Here is a 17,112-nt window from a genome sequence, read left to right on the forward strand (position 1 = left end):
TAGACATGGACATGTAGACTTACATGGACATGCAAGTGTGAAGCGTTGGCACATTCCCAGCTGCATGACCCTTCCAGTTTGGTGCTTGGAACAGGAAGGAAACACACATGTTGGCCCTGAGGCAGCTCTAGTTCCCTTCCCCAATGGGTCCTCAGTGACATTTTAGTGCTGAGTCCTTGAGGGGCACATAGGGACAGACCTGACTCATCAGACATGTGTCACTTGCACTCACCATCACCAGGGTTGGGAGAAGTACCACACACACAGCCCCCCACACAAACCCAGCCACCACCACAGCCAAAATCCTCCAAACCCTTGCTCTGACTCCTCATGAACACAAGTCCAAGAGAGAAAGAGGTGTTCCAAATCTTTGGGCATCTACAGATTTGGTAATCTGTCAAATACACTCCACACCCACACCTCTCATGCCTTTCCCAGAGATTCTTCCTCCTCAGAGCCCCAGCTCCATGGGACAGTCTGGCCAGCTGATGCCACTGAGGGCTTTGGACAGGAGGCAAAACATCTTTGAGCTTGTCAAGCCAAGTGAAAAGTAGCACAAATGTTATCTGGCTTATTAAAACATTTCATAAGTAAATGTTTCTGGGGCTGTGATGGTAAATGGATAACTGAATTTAGTCACAACAGCACCAAGAAAGCCTGGCCAATGACAATTCACTGTGACAGCTCACCGTGCTAATTAAGAAACAGTAGCATAATGAGATGTACAATCTATTAAATAAAATGTGTGTTTACAGTGAGTAAGCTATTTATAATCAAGTTGCATTTATTTAGTGTACAGAGAGCCTCTTATAAAAACCTGAATTAAATGCAGAACTACCTGTAGACGCGTGGCATTTATTCAAAATGTTTCAGGATGCAGCAGCTTTTTCAGCAAAGAGAACTTAATCAGTCCCTGGAGCTTTCCCTTCCTGTGCTAGGACAAGGCAAGAGCAGCTGTATTGATTTCTAGCATCCAGCACTGCCACGTGAGCCAGTTTATTGGGCCAACAAACTGTTTAACAGACAAGGTCCCAGAGGTCCCAGCTTTTATGCAGGAGTATAGGCACACCCTCTATGGACAGCTGGTGCAATGCTAACTGGAATTTATTAGACAATAAACACATCACATCACCCAGTGCCAGGAGCAGTGTCAGACTGCCCAAAGTCCACTGTAACCCCTGTTTTATTTAGAACTTTGTCCACCTTCTGTTATGGCAATTTCATCCTGGATTCCTCCTCAGACTTTCAACAAAATATTGCAGACTTTTTGAGGAAAAAATGGTGGTTTACCGATGTTAAAAAAGCATCTCATGTATAATTTATATACATGTTCCCAGTGGTTCTGGGTGAAGAGGTAGATCCAGGGGGCTGGGACATGTCTCTCTTTCACTTCCCTGAGAAACCTGCCCAACTTCAGCCTCAGTTCCCACAAGTTCATAGAAGTTCTCAGAACTTTCTTCTCCCCTGAAGTTGGACAACTGCTTGAGCACATCCTTGGGAGAGCATAGACTACCCCAGACACAATCAACACAGTGTACAAGTTCTCATATCCAAGATTTTGGAGCTTTTTGGAATGCTGAGACTTGTAAGAGACTTTTCCAGTATTTCCTGGGTTTTTGAGGAATATCAGCTAAATTAAAAGTGGCCCAGCTCCAGAATCTGGAGACTATTTGAGTATGGATAAAGTAATCACCCTGGCAGTTCACCTCTGGAAACCCTGAAGTGCTTCAAATTTCAATGTCACTTCCTTACCCAAAGAGTTGCCCAGAAGAAATCAATAAGTTGGACAGAGCTTCAATTCACAGACTTTAGAAAAGGAGTATTTTCCTGTTAAATAGTCCAGGAAACACAAAGTTTTTCTGAAGAGATGGTCATCACTTTTACGTGGGAGAAAGACTCTGGAAGTTCTCTGATATTCCTGGGAATGAATATGAATATCCTTGAGGCAGGACATGTGGCACAGCTCAGATTTGGAAGAACTTTCCCTGTGAGTCTCCAGAGAATAGTTTGGAGGTACAAAAATAAATGTGTGTGTGTGTATATATATATATATAAATATATATATATATATATATATATATATATATGTTATAATATTTTGGTGATTCCTTCATAGACAATTCAGCCACCTCTCAAAAACCAAGAGAAATACACCAGAATAGCTCATGCCTATGCAATAAAGCTCTCCAAAATTTATTTCAGTAACCAAGCTCTGGATCTTTGATAGAGTTTTCCCAATTAAAATACTATGAGTACCAAGAGTGCAATATCAGAAATATCTCCAGTGGTTTTGTCCACACAGGAGTCAGGTGATTGCCACCAAAGTTCTGCCTAATATAAAATTAAACTGCTTCAAACCAAGGCTATTCCTTCTTTTGCTCTCCCAATCACAGCCCATAATGTCAAACGAAATTCCTTACCAGTTGAAGGGACTGCTTTTCCCATGGGTAAATCATCTGGAAGGAGATTGGAAGATTTGCTTCCATGAGGAGAAGTCTCTCCTAGACCACAATGACATGACATGAAGAGTTAAAAAGCTGAGGTATATTTGCACTTCCACATGCAAGCAGAAATGTGCAGGGACAGGTTTTGGTGTCTGCTGCATTCAGACAACCAGCCAAAGGAGAACATGGCAGCCTCCAGTGCCCTCAGAAAGCGGCCCATTGCTTTGATTTACTGCTTTTTGTTTCCAGACAGCAGCTCCATGGACTCGGTAATCAGGCAGCAAATGCAAAGTGAGGCCAGCCTGGCCATAGACTGGAGATTTAATGAGAGCATTGTGATTCCCATCTCTCAGCCAAGCTGTTTCTCACCCCCCGTGTTTCCATGTCTTCCCTGAAATCTAACAAAGCCTTTTCTCTTTGCACAGACTACATAAATCACTTCTGTTCAGTTCAATTGCCTTGGCAAAGAACTGTTTTCATGGGGAGGGAAAGCTATAGAAGACAAAAAGGCCAATGTGGTGCAACATTATGAACAGGCTGGATTTTCTTTTCTCTGATTTGTCCAAAGGAAAAATTCATGGCAACACTCCAATTTTTTACTACAAATAATTGTATTGATGCTTGGGGGAAAAAAAATCAGAGTTAGTGTATTTTTACAAAAAAAAAATCTATTCTGTTTACACCCTGAATTTTTTGCACTCATTCCTTTCAGTAAATGCAGGCCACTGATGATTGCAGGGATTTGCAAAAGCTTTGCAATGCTGGGCTTTCCAGCACAGAGAAGGTAAAGGCAGCAACAGAGCAATGCTGCAAAACTGCAAGCAGTAGCACTTTGATTTTGTGACTGAACTGTAGACACAGAAGCTGTCTGCCTGGATAGTCAGTAGAACCCGTCATGATTTTAATATTTTGAAGAGGGAAGAGAATTTTGATTCTGGCAGAAGAAGCAATCTTGCAGTTAGAGCAAAAAGAATTGTGATCTAAGATTCTCCAACATGCACCTGTCGGAATATTCACTGTGCAAGAGGACGTTAATCATTAGTGTCTCAGGAAAATCAAGGAATTCCATTCATTAAAGTGGCAGTCATTTAGAGGAGGAGCTTTATCACATGCTATGATCAAGCAGAGCTTGACCACAGAGGAACATTCCCTCCAATCATGGTTAGCAGAGGATAAGTCATTGTTGAGACTGCCAAACTCCTTTTGCTGAACCCAAGGAGTGGCCCATGCTAATCCCCTTCTCCAGCTGGTGAACAATCAGTTGTATCAGACCCAATGCTGGAATCAGAGTTCACTGAACAAACTTTGCAGCCCCGCTGTGGGTGGCAGGAGGGGAATTTTGTCCAAGACCTGGGCGAACACAGAGCTGAGGGAGGGCATGAAAAAGGCCTTGTACCTGTCACAGGGTTTAGCTCAGCAAGCTGCAAAGAAATATGTAGCCCAAGGCAATAACAAGCAACTCAGCAAATGCGTTCAATTCTCTGTTTTCTTTCACCTGAGGCGTGAGATAGCACACCTGAGGCAAGGATTTTAGGTGAGGTAAGCATCTCAACTCACACAGCCCAGCTGCGATTCTCAAATGGCACCTTTCACCTCCCTCTGGGAATTCCAAAAACAGTTGCCAGTGATGAAACATCCTTATCAACCCAGCCCTGCATCAGCTCTCTCTGCCTGGAACACAGGGGCAGAAACAAGAGGTTTTTGTGAAGACCAAACAAGTCACCCAAGTCAGTGATGTTCAGGGAAATTTCTGCAAGTCCACAGGGCCACTGTTTTAAACAATAAAATAAAATAAAGTGGGGTAATAAATCCTTTGCCTAATGACCTCTCAAAATCCCTGCTTAGCCCACTAGGGATGGCAATGGAACAGCCAGAGCTGCCACTCCCACATGGGTAAAATAACTAAGTGGGACAGGTCAAGAGGACTGTGGCACCGAAGGAAGAATCACATTCCACCAGAGGGAAGTCCCTGCTGATAGTGACACCTCAGCAGTGCTGCCAAGGCTGGAGGCATCTCAGATGGGTGAAAAGCCCTTTCTTTTGCTAATGCAATGTGAATCCCAGCCTGCCATCAAAACTTTCAGCAACTGAGCTCCTGAACAAGAGCAGCTCCATACTTCTCCCTCAAAGCCAAAAGACTTCATTAAAAGGGATGGAGGATCAAACCCTTTGCAATGTTTAAAAGAGAAGGGATCCTACAAGGATTCTTTTTATCCTTTAGATGTATGGCATGCAAATATTTCTATTGCCAAAAGCTTAAAAAATAATTAAAAAATGCAGATTATTTTTTCACTCCAGAAGATAAATTTTGCTGCTTGGTCCTGTGAGTGAACTGGGGCATGTAAGAGGTTGCTTCTGTATTTAAGCATTTGGACACTGAGGGGCCACTTCAGCCTCACTGGTTGTTTTTCAATTTCCTTTCTAAGTCTGTCATTTGCAGTCAAACTTTTCCTCTAAAGGGTTCCACTTTTGGTGTTTCCCACACACACTCTATTGAGTTCATAAGACAAGTGAAGCAATGAAAGTGTTCAATGTATTTGTTTCCATTTATTTCCCTCTTTATCCTTCTATATCTTTTTGCTTTGTTGGTTTTTTTTGGGGTTTTTTTTGAGAGTTGTGGGGTTTTTTTAATTGAGTGATTATTGTTTTGATTGTTTTTATTCCAGGATAACAGGAATGAAGAGGGTAACGTGAATAACCCTAGGTCTGCCCTGAATCCTTCTATATACCTCTGCAAAACCTGGTGCCTGCTCACAACAAAATAAATAGAGGGTTTCTTTCATTTAAAAGCAAGATCAAGAGTAGAAAAGTTCAATTTCCCACAGCACTTGAGGGCAGCTAAGGCAGGAGCAATGGGCTTCACAATACTAAAAGATAAGAGAGCCTTTCCAACAACTACAGGATGCTCAATACCCAAGAATTTCTGACAAGACTGGCTGTAATAGTAGCTTTGACTTCTTTTTCATTCACACAGTAATGTAACCAAAAATGTTTTATTGCTCAACATTTTTGACATAAATAATACTCCTGGATTTTTTGGGAATTGCCTGGTAATTGTTCTGTACAGGTCAGAAAAAATTAACCTAAATCCTGCAAGCTTCTAGTGGGAGTGTAATTTTCTTTTAGGATTACACTGTAATTCTAGCAGTGTGATTTTTGTAGGGCTGTGAGGTCCTTGCTGCTTTCTTACTGCAAGACACTACATAAATTGTAACCATGACAAGCCTGTGATGCTCAGCAAGACTACTCAGAGCTCAAGTGTGAGTGTGACATATGAGACATAGAAATTTATTAGTAACTCAGCACTCCTAGGGGGAAACAACCATCCATTCTTTTTTATTTCATCTTCCTCAGGGATTACTGCCTTAACCTGGACATGGGAGGACAAACACACATTCAAATCATGTCGCACAAAGCGAGATTCTTGCTTGGCCTTCTGCAAAATTTTAGTGTGTAATGAAGTCATCCCAGCCCAGGGCTCCCCTGCCCTTCCAGAGTCTGTGATCACAGGTTGGATGTCACCAGGCTCGTGGGGCCCATGTTTCCCATGATGAGAAATCAGTTCCTACTCTACTTGTCAAGAAATAAAGTGCCCAGGAGTGGGAAGGTCAAGGACAATCCATGGAACAGCTGTGTCTGTAGAGGAAGTTATAGGACTGAACCTCAAACAGAGCCAGACCTGTAATTTTAAAAACATGTGGGGTAATAGGCTATCAAACAGTGATATTTGTTCTGAATTTCAGTCAAAAATATCAATCACCTACACCACAAATCCCTCACCTCCATCCCCTGTAGCCTTCCAGTCTTGGGTTGCTGAATTTCCCATACAAAACACCAGTGGTTGTTTTCCAGAAAGCCAATGCATATTAAAAGAGAATTTATCAAACTTTTCATCAGCGTTCAATTCTAAAAATACTTTTAGACGATGGGTACTTCCAGAAGTAGTGGAAGATGGACCTTTACATTAGTTCTAGTTAATTCTTTCATCTGTACATCTTTGAAGTAAAGAATCTTTTTCCTCACTTTATAAATTATTGCAGAAACACTTTATGGTGTTATTTTACCAGCAATTACTTTCTTCAAAAAAAAAAAAGAATCCCAGGTTCTCAAGTTTCTAAGAAAATTGTATTTACTTGAACCATCTTGCATAGAAATAGCTTACTCGACATGGAAATTAGCTGAATAGGAAATTACTTTATAGAACCTTGTAAAATTCTGTGAACTTAACTCTAATTTAAAATTTGTTTTTCATTTTTTCCGTGTCAAAAAGGCAAGTAGTGCTGCTGTAGCAATTTGAATCTCTGCCTTGGGAAGCAGAATCCAAGTTCTTGGGGCACTGTTTCCTCATTAGCCATTCTCCAAAGAACAAAGTGACAATAATGGATTTAGTATTCCCAAGATAATGCTGAGTGTACTTTACTGCTGTGCTGGCCATCTCTTCACCAAAAATCCTGTCATTTATCTGGGGAAGGAAGGTAGTGCATGGTCAACTTGAAGGAGTTTATCACCAGGATGAATTTATTAACAGATTTTGAATTCTAAAAAGCAAGAAGAGACTAAAATGACTCTACCTGCTATAAAATCCAGAGATGGAAAACAGATCAGGAATGAAATCAACTTGCAGTTGCAAATGAATCTTTAGGTTAATTATCATCATTACAGAGTGATTTCCAAGGCCTTCTGTGTTCTCCTTGTCTTTAAGCAATTCTATCAACTACCAAAACCAAAATGAAGCCACAGCCTACCAGGAAAAATAGTTTTCTTCACAGAGAATTCCACATGCATTGTTCAAAAGGAAAGGATCAGGGAGGAGCCACATAAAGGAAAAACTGATATTCCCTGGCTTTTATCAGTCCTCATGCACACCCTTCCTGCAGATGTCCCAAGTTTTAGTTCAGTGCTGAAAAACAAATTAAAACCATTATCTTTGTGGTGTCTTATACTGAAAAGAATCCATCACTCACAACCCAGAGAGAAGATGACAAAGAATCTTCCCAGACAATTTCACCTACAAGCGAGTTTTACAAGACTCATCTACTTTGAAAGTAAAAACAAGAACAAGATGAACATGCAGCAGGTAATTCTCATTTTAAGAGCCTCATTTGACAAAATGATAAGTTATCTTCAACTCTGTAATTTGTGCAAGTGCCACCAGAGAAAGACGAATGCCTTTCAAACCATTTGGACTCTGCTTGAAAAGCAGCAGACCAGGCAAGTGAACCTTTTCCCTACAAAAATAAATCACAAACCACTGCAGCAAAACCAAGCAGAAAGCTAAAACCTGGTCTAAGAGGGAACCAGGACAGACCCAGGGAGAGAAGCACCTCACCTGTTGACAAGGGTGACTTAAAGTAACAGTGATAAAATTGATTGCAGGCATTATTCAATCTCCAGGCCTATTTCCAGTTTATCTGCCCTTAATTTCTTAGAGAACAGAAGAAAATCTAAATATCTGGCATGGTACAGAACAAATGTGGGAAAGTTCATCACAGATATCTACAGATGAAAGAACATCAGGAACTACAGAATACAGAAATTACAGCTGGGTGTCAGTCAGGCTGTTTCTGCAACCACCAGGGTTAAATCAGAGGATGGAGGATTCTAAGGACCTGAAATCATCCTGGCCAAGGCCTGACATGTTCACACAGCACAGCACAGGGCACTGTACCAAGACAAGCAATTAAGAGTGAGATAGTACAGCACAGATAAAAAGGTAAAGCAGAATGTGTGAGTACTTTTGGTGTCATCCTGATAAGACATGCAAAACTTATATCCCTAAATCCACATTTATTTTTTACTCCCTGGTCTAAATCATCTCAGTGCAAAAGAAATAATGCTCCAGTTTCTCTTTAGTAGGAAGAAATATTTGAGTATCAGCTGAAGAGTCAGTCCTTGGGCCCCCTGGTCACCATCACCACCAGGAGAGGTGACAGCAAAACAGATAAATTCTTTCCCTGGGAAAAGCAGTTTTGAGACCCTTCAGCAGTAACAGCCAAAAAGACTCATTATCCTATATAAATACAGATTTATCTGTTTTTTTGATCTTAAGCACAGGTCCCCTGCTCCCCTGGCCCAAGAGAGTGCAAGGACAGCAAGTGGGGACACGAGGAGACAAGCCCAGATTCCTTTGGTATAAAGATGAAACTTGCAAGCAAGGGAAATGCCACATGAGACATTCCCATCTCCTACAGAGCCATTTCCATTTCTAAGGGAACAAGAAGTCTGACAGCCTCTACAATTAACCCACAGATGCCAAGAGATGATTCTGCTTCCTGCTCTTTGTACCGCTTCCCAGTAAAAAAAAAAAAACAAACAGGAAAGACCATTTCTTTCCTGCTGCGTGGGTCCTGTTAACACTCTCGGTCTGGAGCTCCTCCTCTGGTCTGCCAGCACACAGGGGGCTGGAAAAGCGCAGCGACAGAGGCTCATCCACGGGAGATAAACGTCTGGAGAGAAGGGACAGAGAGGAGCCAGCAAGAGGCAGGCAGGGAATGCTGCATGGAATCACGTCCCCAGGAATCTCCATGAGGTGAAATCAGAGCCTGTGATTAATCTATCCAGACACCGAGACCCAGGAGCTGGAGTAAATCCGATTAAATTCCCACTGTACCAGTGGCTAGAAGCCAAGCAGGTCTTTCTTTTCTTTTGAATGGTGACCCAAAGGATATTTCTGTCTGCTTCACTACATAAACACACTGCTTTAAAACAAAACAAAATCAAAACAAAGAAAAAAAAGAAAAAAAAAAAGCAAAAAGAAAAAAAATCAGCAGATCAAAAACATCAGGTGAATTCTAGTATGGCAGTAAGATCTTTTGAGATGCAACTCAAAAAGAGAAGAAAAACGTAGTTATTTCCCAGCCTGGAGGGACTACAACAGTGGTAGAGAAAGCAGTCATCCTCCACCCTTCAGCGTGGGATAGGAAAAGTCCTTGAACAGATTAAAGACAGCTAAACAGGGGTTAAAAGCAAACCTTTGCCGTGGGGAGTTTTGCAAAGCACAGGATAAGTAAACAAACCAGAACTTAAAGAAGAATTCCAATACAGCGGGACAATAGAGGAGAAAAAGGAAATTAATCCTGGATTATTTAGGAGAGCTGAGTTTTTCGATACTCAGAAGTTGATGGGAAGCCGAGCAGAGTGACACGGACAAAGTGACCAAGGAGCCCAATCCTCCCCGCCCGACCACCAGCTCAGCACCCTGCGAGCACAGCTGGAGCTGAATGCTCCTTGCTGAACTACTGAATGCTCCTTACCTGCCCTGGCCTTGATGGCTCTGGTGTTTGCCAAAGCTCTTTGAAAAACCAAATGCAAAAGACCAAAAACAACCAATCAAACAAAACAAAGAGAAAAAGGAAAAAAAAATCAAAGCTAAACAACAAAAGAAACACAACACAGAGATGTTCCTTAAAAGTCAACAGCAACATATATCAGCTGCCAGCCAAGCAGATCTTCCACGAGATGGAGATTTAAGGCACGTTTCACTTGCCCTGTCAAGGGAAACGGTTTCAGAGACTTCTTAAAAAACAGCAATTCGGGTTAAAAAAATTGAAATAAAGCAAAACGTATCAGCGCTTTAAAGGTTAACGGCCTCTGCTGAACAACATGCGTTTATCCAACCACGTCCTAGAGTAGTTTTTTCAGCCCCGAGACCAATGAGCACAGCTAAGAGGAGGGCCTTGGGATGGTGGAGAGGCTGAGTTACCCCCTCCCCTCTGCCTTCCCTCTCTCCACCTCCCCCTCCTTTTTTTTCCTTCTTTTCTGTCTTTTTTTTTTTTTTTTTAGTTTAGTAAATTAATGCAGCAAGAAACTCCCAAGATCTGGCGAGTCCTAGCAGGGGAGAGAGGGCAGAGGGGAGATGAGATGCATTAGGAGGACACTGAGCCACTTTCTTTCCGAGCACAATGGAAGTGCTTCCCAAGAAACTTCCCCTTCGCTCCCCTCCGCTCTAGCCCTGAGCAATGGGACACCTTCCCTACAGCAGCAATAACTTATTCGGGAGGAAAACAGCCCAGGAAGCCGGAATCAACAGCAGCCAAACGGCGGGCAGGAAAGCGACACGCGCGGGACTGCAGCACGGCTCCACGCTGACAAATTCCTGTGGATGTAATTAGGAGGACACCCGGGCCAGCAGCGGAGATTAAACCCCGGGTTGTTGAGGGTCGCCGCGCCCCCCTCCCCACAACCTCCCACCTCACCGCCAGCACCCTGATGGCAAACCTACACCCTCTGCGGCCGCCCGTGTCGCCAGCCTGATGTCCGGAGCGCCATCCCGCTGAAGGGAGGGTTCCGAGCGGGCAGCCCCGGCCCCGGCGGGGGCCCCGGCGGAGCAGGGCCGAGCGCAGGCGGGAGCGGCGCCGCTGTCCGCGGTGCTGAGCGGGCGCGCCCCGGGCGCTGTCCGCGGTGCTGAGCCCGCCGCCGCTGTCCGCGGTGCTGAGCCGCCCGCGCCGGGGCTGGTCCGCTCTCCCCACCGCTTCTTTCTCCCCTAGTGCCCGGGTACTTTATTGGCCAACCCCGCCGGCCCACCCCTCACGGAGTACAAAAAAAAAGAAAAAAAAAAAAAAAGACCACACAACAACAGCGAGAGCTGGAAAAATGTGCAACGTCAACGCGCTCGGAGTCTACGTGTGGGAGACGATCGTTTTCTTCAGGTAAGGCTCGGCTTTACGCGAGGAGCGCCGTGCCCAGCCCAGCTCGGGGCACAGCCCCTGGGCACGGCTCCTGCCCCCCGGCTGCCCCTTGCCACCCCTCGGTGCCCCGGGCTCGCTGTCGCCCAGCCCCGGGCTCGGGACGTTCGGCGGCTCGGGGAGTTACTCCGGTAAATTAGCACCGCAATCTCGCTAACCGCAGTGCTGAAAACACCGAGCCCGGCTGCTTGCAAAGTGACAGCTAGTGGCGGCTGGCAATGCTGCACTTGAATTTGCCCGGGTAAATATTCCCACCTCGCCCCCTCCCCATCCTCGGGTTGCAGGTGAGTTCCGTGGGATGCTTCCACTGCCTCCCTCTGAGGGCTCACCCTCTGTCCTTAGCTGGCTGTGTTTAAAATCACCGAAAGCAAAGAATAATCTCCTTCCTTCCCAACTTATTTTTTTTTTCTTTCATGCTGTTTTGAATATTCTTTCTTTGCAGAATCTAAATGAAAGCCAGAGGGGAGGGGGGGAGCTTTTTCCAATTATGCCTATTGTAACCCAGCTGTATTTTGACTCTGGTTTAAATGTGTGCAGTTTCTCATTAAAGCTAAGGTAGAAGGAACAGCTTTAGTCTTAAAGAATTGCTTCTTGTCCATCTATCCTTGCAGTGCTTTTATTAAACGGACAAAAAAATTGGATGGTAGAAGCTTCTATATTTCAGTGAAAAATGCAGGCTGCTATAGCAAGACAGACACCAGATATAAGCAATTGGCAAAAAAAAACCCTGCTTCATGACCTGAACTTGCTCATCAGTCTCAGCTTTCCATTCAGTTGCAAGGCTCTTACTTCTCTGTTTTGCCAAAGTCTCATCTTGTAGTTTAATGTGAAAACACAGACATTATTTGCATAAAATCACTGGCATAATACTTACTATTTTAGGAATCACAGCAGCAGACCTGCCAATACTGGCCAGACTTTGAGCTAGCATCCTCTTTCCTTTTGAACATAAAAGTCTTTCTACATATAAAAAATTGGATATCCCCATTTTTTCCCTCTAATTCCACAGAAATTCAGAGACAGAAAGATTATTTGAAAGCAGTAAATATTTATGTTAGGTAAAACAAGAGTTCTAGAAATAACTAAAATCACCGGTCTCTGAGAAGCAGTGCCCAACAACCAACACTTCAGAGCCATCCTTTCTCATCTTAGTCAAAAGTGTATTGCAGCCCTGCATGACACAGTGGGAGCAAAAGGATGTGCAATGAACTCTTAGTTCAACAGTGGGGAAGCAGTGGGTTAAAAAAACAAGCAAAACAAACAAGACTAAACACCACAAACGCCAGAAAGCAAAAGGAAAATTGCATAACTGAAAAAAATTAGTATTTCCAGGCTTGCTTTTGCTGTGTCCCTGGTACTGAAGCCTCTGAAGTGCCAGAACAGTGCAATTGATGCACACTCACAGTGAAATTGATGCACACTCGTCCTGCAGATCCTGCTCACACTTGTGTTCCACCACACCACTCGTGTGAGCACTGACAGGTTCCCAGCTCATCCATCACAGTCATGGGCATTGAAACCCCTGCTAAACCTGTCACTTCAGATCCTAATGAAAAGGTTCATAATGTTATAGATTATACACAGACATATGTGGTATTATATCATATTGCATCCAAAAGGTATTTCTGGAACTTTAATTTCCTCAAAATCAGCATTTAAGAATATTTGAAAATGCTTTAACACAGTAACAGGGAAAGGAAGAAATCAAATTGGTTTATATACTGCAATAATGTTTTAGACACGTTAAAAAAAGCCCAAACAAAAAAACAATCAGTAATTCCTGCTCAGAACTGACTCTATGTAATGTTTTTCTTTTTTTCTCTCCCCCTTTGTGTTATGTGTTCAATTTATTGCAGGCCAAAAATCTACCAGCCTTTCTAATCCAGGAATAGCTTTGCTATTTCAGTTTCAGTAAGAGAAGTTTATTAATTAACAGTCATTCATAAATTTAGTGTGTCAATTACTCCTGCACTCAGTCATACACGATGTTTAACAAACCCAAAGCTGATAATCCAATAATCCATAAAAGAAGTATGCATTGCTTTAAATTACAGAGTGCACCACGCTTTATTGTCAGCCTGTCAAAAAGAATCCATTGTATGCCAGCACAGATATCACACAAATATATATTAAAAAAAAGGAAAATCTAACATTCCAAGGAAAATTATATAGAGCCAATACAGGAAAATAAACCAATATAGAAAATAAGGCTAGATTCGTTGCTTAACATGAATGTCTCCACCAGCCATTTAAAAAACAAGACCCCATGGGAAAGAGTAACAGCTGGTGTGTGAATGCAAACATTATGGTATTGCCAATATAATATTTGTTTCTGTTCCAGTTGGGGTGTTTCAGAAGGAATTTGTGATATGTGCCTTATTCTGACATGTCTTTCTTTATGGAAGATCACTTCCCATCCTGCTACCTGCCTCCTCAGACTGCAGTCACTTAGCTGTGACTCAGGCTTTTCCTGGGAACCTGGGCAGGGATGGGAACTGGGTTGGGATGGGAGATGAAGACAGCTTGTTTGACCAAGCTTTCCTTACAGTTATCTAGGTAAAGCAAAGTGCTAGTTCTTTAAAATAGATTGGACAGTTTGGAGCAAAATTGGACACAGGGATTTCCAGATGTCCTGCTTGTATCTGTGGAGACATTTACAATCAATCATTCTCCCAAAGTCTAACTGCACACCCTGAGTGTTCAGCTGTGAATTCCTTCATGCAGAACAAAATGCTCCCTTATCCTGTGATAATCTTGCCTGGACTTTCTGTGGTGCCATTGAATTTTCATAGCTGCAGTGGTCCAGAAACACCACTGCATAAGCTGGAGGTAGGAATGCACCTTGTCAAATTAGGAGAGAAAAGATGCTCTAGAACTGACCCCTTACCCAAATGGACACTGCCCTGTGAGGCTTTGAAAATCTCTGGGCCTGACTTTGGTCCTAATATCAGGAATCAGCAGCACGACCTTCGTGACTCAAGATCAGGGTTGGCCCCTTCTGAACAACAATCTGTCAGCTAGCAGGAATGATTCCAGGCAGCTGCTCCAAGTGAGTCACAGGCTAAAAGTCCCTATTGGATTGCTCCCACTGGCATGTTTATATTCCCTCCTGTCAGTAACAGAGCTCTTCATTGCCAGTTTTTAAAACAATAAGAAGGTGCCACTGCGCACATGAAGCCTCATCTTCATGGGGAGGGAAAAAAAAAACCACAAACAAACCATCTCCTAAAACAGCCTTGGCAAGTAAAGGGGATGATTGAAGAGCTGCTGGTTTCATCTCCTTGAAAATACCAAGAATGAGAAGAATAACCTGCACCATATCTCTAAGGCTCCTGCTATAGCTCTGCAGGGAGAGGTAACATTACAGAGTGAAGCCCCAGCCTGAGACTTCCAGAGCCACAAGATAAATGATGTAGCAGATATTGTCAGTAGTCACAGAATATTTTCCATGCTAACTAAAATCCACTGGAAGTTGTGCCTTATGACCTGTTGTGCCTCTGCAGAGTCCCTCATCTCCATGAAATAAAAGTGATTTAGCAAGTCTTGAACCAGATGGTTCAAAGGATACTCTTTAGCTGCTTTGGTCTGCAACCTTTAATAGCCCCATTAGAGACCCTGCTAAAAGGGTTACAGAGCCAAGGTTCGAAAATGTGACCATGTAGACAATTCTAGAAACCCTTATAAATCATTCTGTAAAGAAAGATTAATTTAGTGTCATTGCAGTAAAAGCACAAAATGTCTGGGACCCTGCCTTCTGCAGGGACTTTGATCCATCCATCCTGACTCTTGCATTTAAGACAAATCAACGTAAACTACATAAAACATTTTCTGACAGCCTGGTCTTAACCTTCTTCTTAGGCAAACAGCTGCCTTAAACAACTCCAGACCTGCTCTGTGGATGGCTCAGAGCAGAGGACAGGCTCCACAAACATCTGTGAAAAAAACCCATTCTTTCCCCCCACCTTAGGTTGGGTACAAAGAGCAGGAAAATCCTAAATAACCAACTTATCAAAACCATAACAAGGAGTGTTGCAGTTTCTCACATGGGCTAATAAAATGCCCTTGGTGTCTGAGGCAGTGGTGCTGGGCAGATTTGAGGCAATGCAGACTGGCTGTCCACCTTGGCTCGCTCTGAACACTACCCCACACTGCAGCAAGTCCCACTGGCAGAACAGAGATTTGCTGTTCAAATACCTGAGAGTTGCTGCTTCTGAAAAGAGATAGAAATGTGGAGGGAATGGTCAGACCCTGCCCTTACATGCAAAGGCACTACAGAGTCTTCCTTCAAAAACAACCATTTGGGCATGGGAATTCTTGTTCTCCTTCTCCCATAAGAGGAGTTGGAGACCCTTAGGTATGAAGCAGGTCAGCAGCACTCTGACTCTGAGTGTCCCAGGTTTAAGAGCACAGGAGAAGGCTCAGGAAGTTCACTCTGCTGCTGATCAAGTGATGCCAGCCAGGAAGGAAAGCTCTCCTAAGCAACAGCACAGGGCAGCTCCCCTGGTCCTGGGCAAACACATCCCTTGTGAGCTGAAGAAATTCATCTCACCAAACCCTCATGAGCTGACCTGGATAGAAAAGCATCTCAATGTCTGAATTAAGAAGTTAATCAATGTCCAAAATGAAATTACTTTATTATCCCAGCACCAAGCAGCAATCATTCATCTGCAATAGGAAACCAGCAGATAGGCCTGTTCTCATTTCATCCCAGCATGCAGCTTAAAAGGACTCTCCAAATTCCAGTGTTAAAACAAAGGGTCAGACCACCTAATGAATAGAATTGCTATTTAGGTACTGATGAAAGACAAGGGTTTTATAGAAATAAATCATGCTTTAAAAATCCCACTAACTCACAACATTTAATTATATCAAATCACATCACCTATTCTCACTTGCTCATTTTCTATAACCTGGAGCTTTTCTGAGATCCCAAAGTGATCAGTGTTCAGACAACAGACAGGCTGTTTACAAATTATGACTTCCATCTGGTTTATTTGCCTGTATCAGCTCTCACTGTTGTGGCACATTAAATTAGGGTTTCACTAATTCCAGTAAATACCCTTTTGCTTCCATTACCTGGCATGTTTCTACTGACCTTTACCTTTCAGCAAGAGCACAAATTATTGGGTTTTTCCATTAACTATGGTTACACCTATGCACCTCACTCCTTCCAAGAGAAAGGATTCATCATAAGCTTTCAAAAGCTAAAAATGTCATTCCAGCACACTCTTCCCACCACAGTTGGATTCAACTTTTTGATGGACAAAAAAAAGTAATTCCAAGAACTTTTGCTAGCTTTAGTTTGGAAAAAAATCCAACAAAATGACAAAAAACCAAACCAATAACACACCAAAACCCAACATCAGCTTGGGATACATGAAGGAAAAAGGAAGGAGTGAGAGAAGAAAGAATTCTTCCTGCAAGGCACTGGAAGGTTCAGCAGCAGCCATGCCCAGAAAACAACACCAGGCTGTCTGACTGCTGACTTGCAGACCTACCTGCACAGCTCAGGAAAGAGTAACTTCTGCATTTACCAGCATAAAAAACTATTGCTAATTCAACAGGTCAGTGCCCTTTAAAGAGACAAAAAATTCACCAATTTCTTTTCTCTCCCCCTTTCCCCAAGGTATCCAAACCATTTACATTTGTGTTTACAAAGGCAGACACAACAGAAACCATTTCCCTCCAAAGGAGGTGGTTTGCACTGGGATTTCTTAGCCAAGATTGGTGCAAAATGTTGCAGTTCCCTTCCCCTCTGGGGAAAGTGCTGATACAGTCCAGCTGATCTGGTGCTATTGATCCCAAACACGCCCCCCAGCTGCTCTTAAATCTCCCTGATGCTTCAAGAGACTAATGCACAAAAACTGAAAAAATCCAGAAATACAATATTTGTCCTCCCCTCAGCAAGGCCAAAGCCCAGAGGGGGCCTGCAGGGAACAGAAATAGATGGAGGCAGATGCACCCATCGTTCACAGGAGCTGAGC

General features: G+C 43.2%; 1 protein-coding gene and 1 long non-coding RNA gene across 13 annotated transcripts in view; one reads left to right on the top strand and one right to left on the bottom strand.

Annotated features, from left to right (window-relative positions):
* LOC135280168 (uncharacterized) overlaps nt 1-17,112 on the bottom strand; it is a 40,852-nt gene that overhangs the window by 6,230 nt on the left and 17,510 nt on the right. For 2 of the 9 annotated variants that reach the window (XR_010347211.1, XR_010347212.1), the window contains exons 3-5: nt 2,421-2,501; nt 1,753-1,918; nt 24-84 (exon numbers count right to left, since the gene is read on the bottom strand). This is a non-coding gene — a long non-coding RNA (uncharacterized LOC135280168). Of the gene's footprint in view, nt 1-23; nt 85-420; nt 502-1,752; nt 1,919-2,420; nt 2,502-17,112 lie in introns of all 9 variants that reach the window. The other 7 variants (XR_010347213.1, XR_010347216.1, XR_010347210.1 and 4 more) reach the window with 5 other exon arrangements.
* Nucleotides 10,218-17,112, top strand: part of GLRA1 (glycine receptor alpha 1) — a 41,865-nt gene continuing 34,970 nt past the window's right edge. For 2 of the 4 annotated variants that reach the window (XM_064387923.1, XM_064387924.1), the window contains exon 1: nt 10,220-11,092. In XM_064387923.1, the coding sequence (XP_064243993.1) occupies nt 11,037-11,092 (56 nt within the window). In that variant the 5' untranslated portion in view covers nt 10,220-11,036. Of the gene's footprint in view, nt 11,093-17,112 lie in introns of all 4 variants that reach the window. The other 2 variants (XM_064387922.1, XM_064387925.1) reach the window with 2 other exon arrangements.

This window comes from Passer domesticus, chromosome 13, assembly GCF_036417665.1.
Source record: "Passer domesticus isolate bPasDom1 chromosome 13, bPasDom1.hap1, whole genome shotgun sequence".
NCBI lineage: Eukaryota > Metazoa > Chordata > Aves > Passeriformes > Passeridae > Passer > Passer domesticus.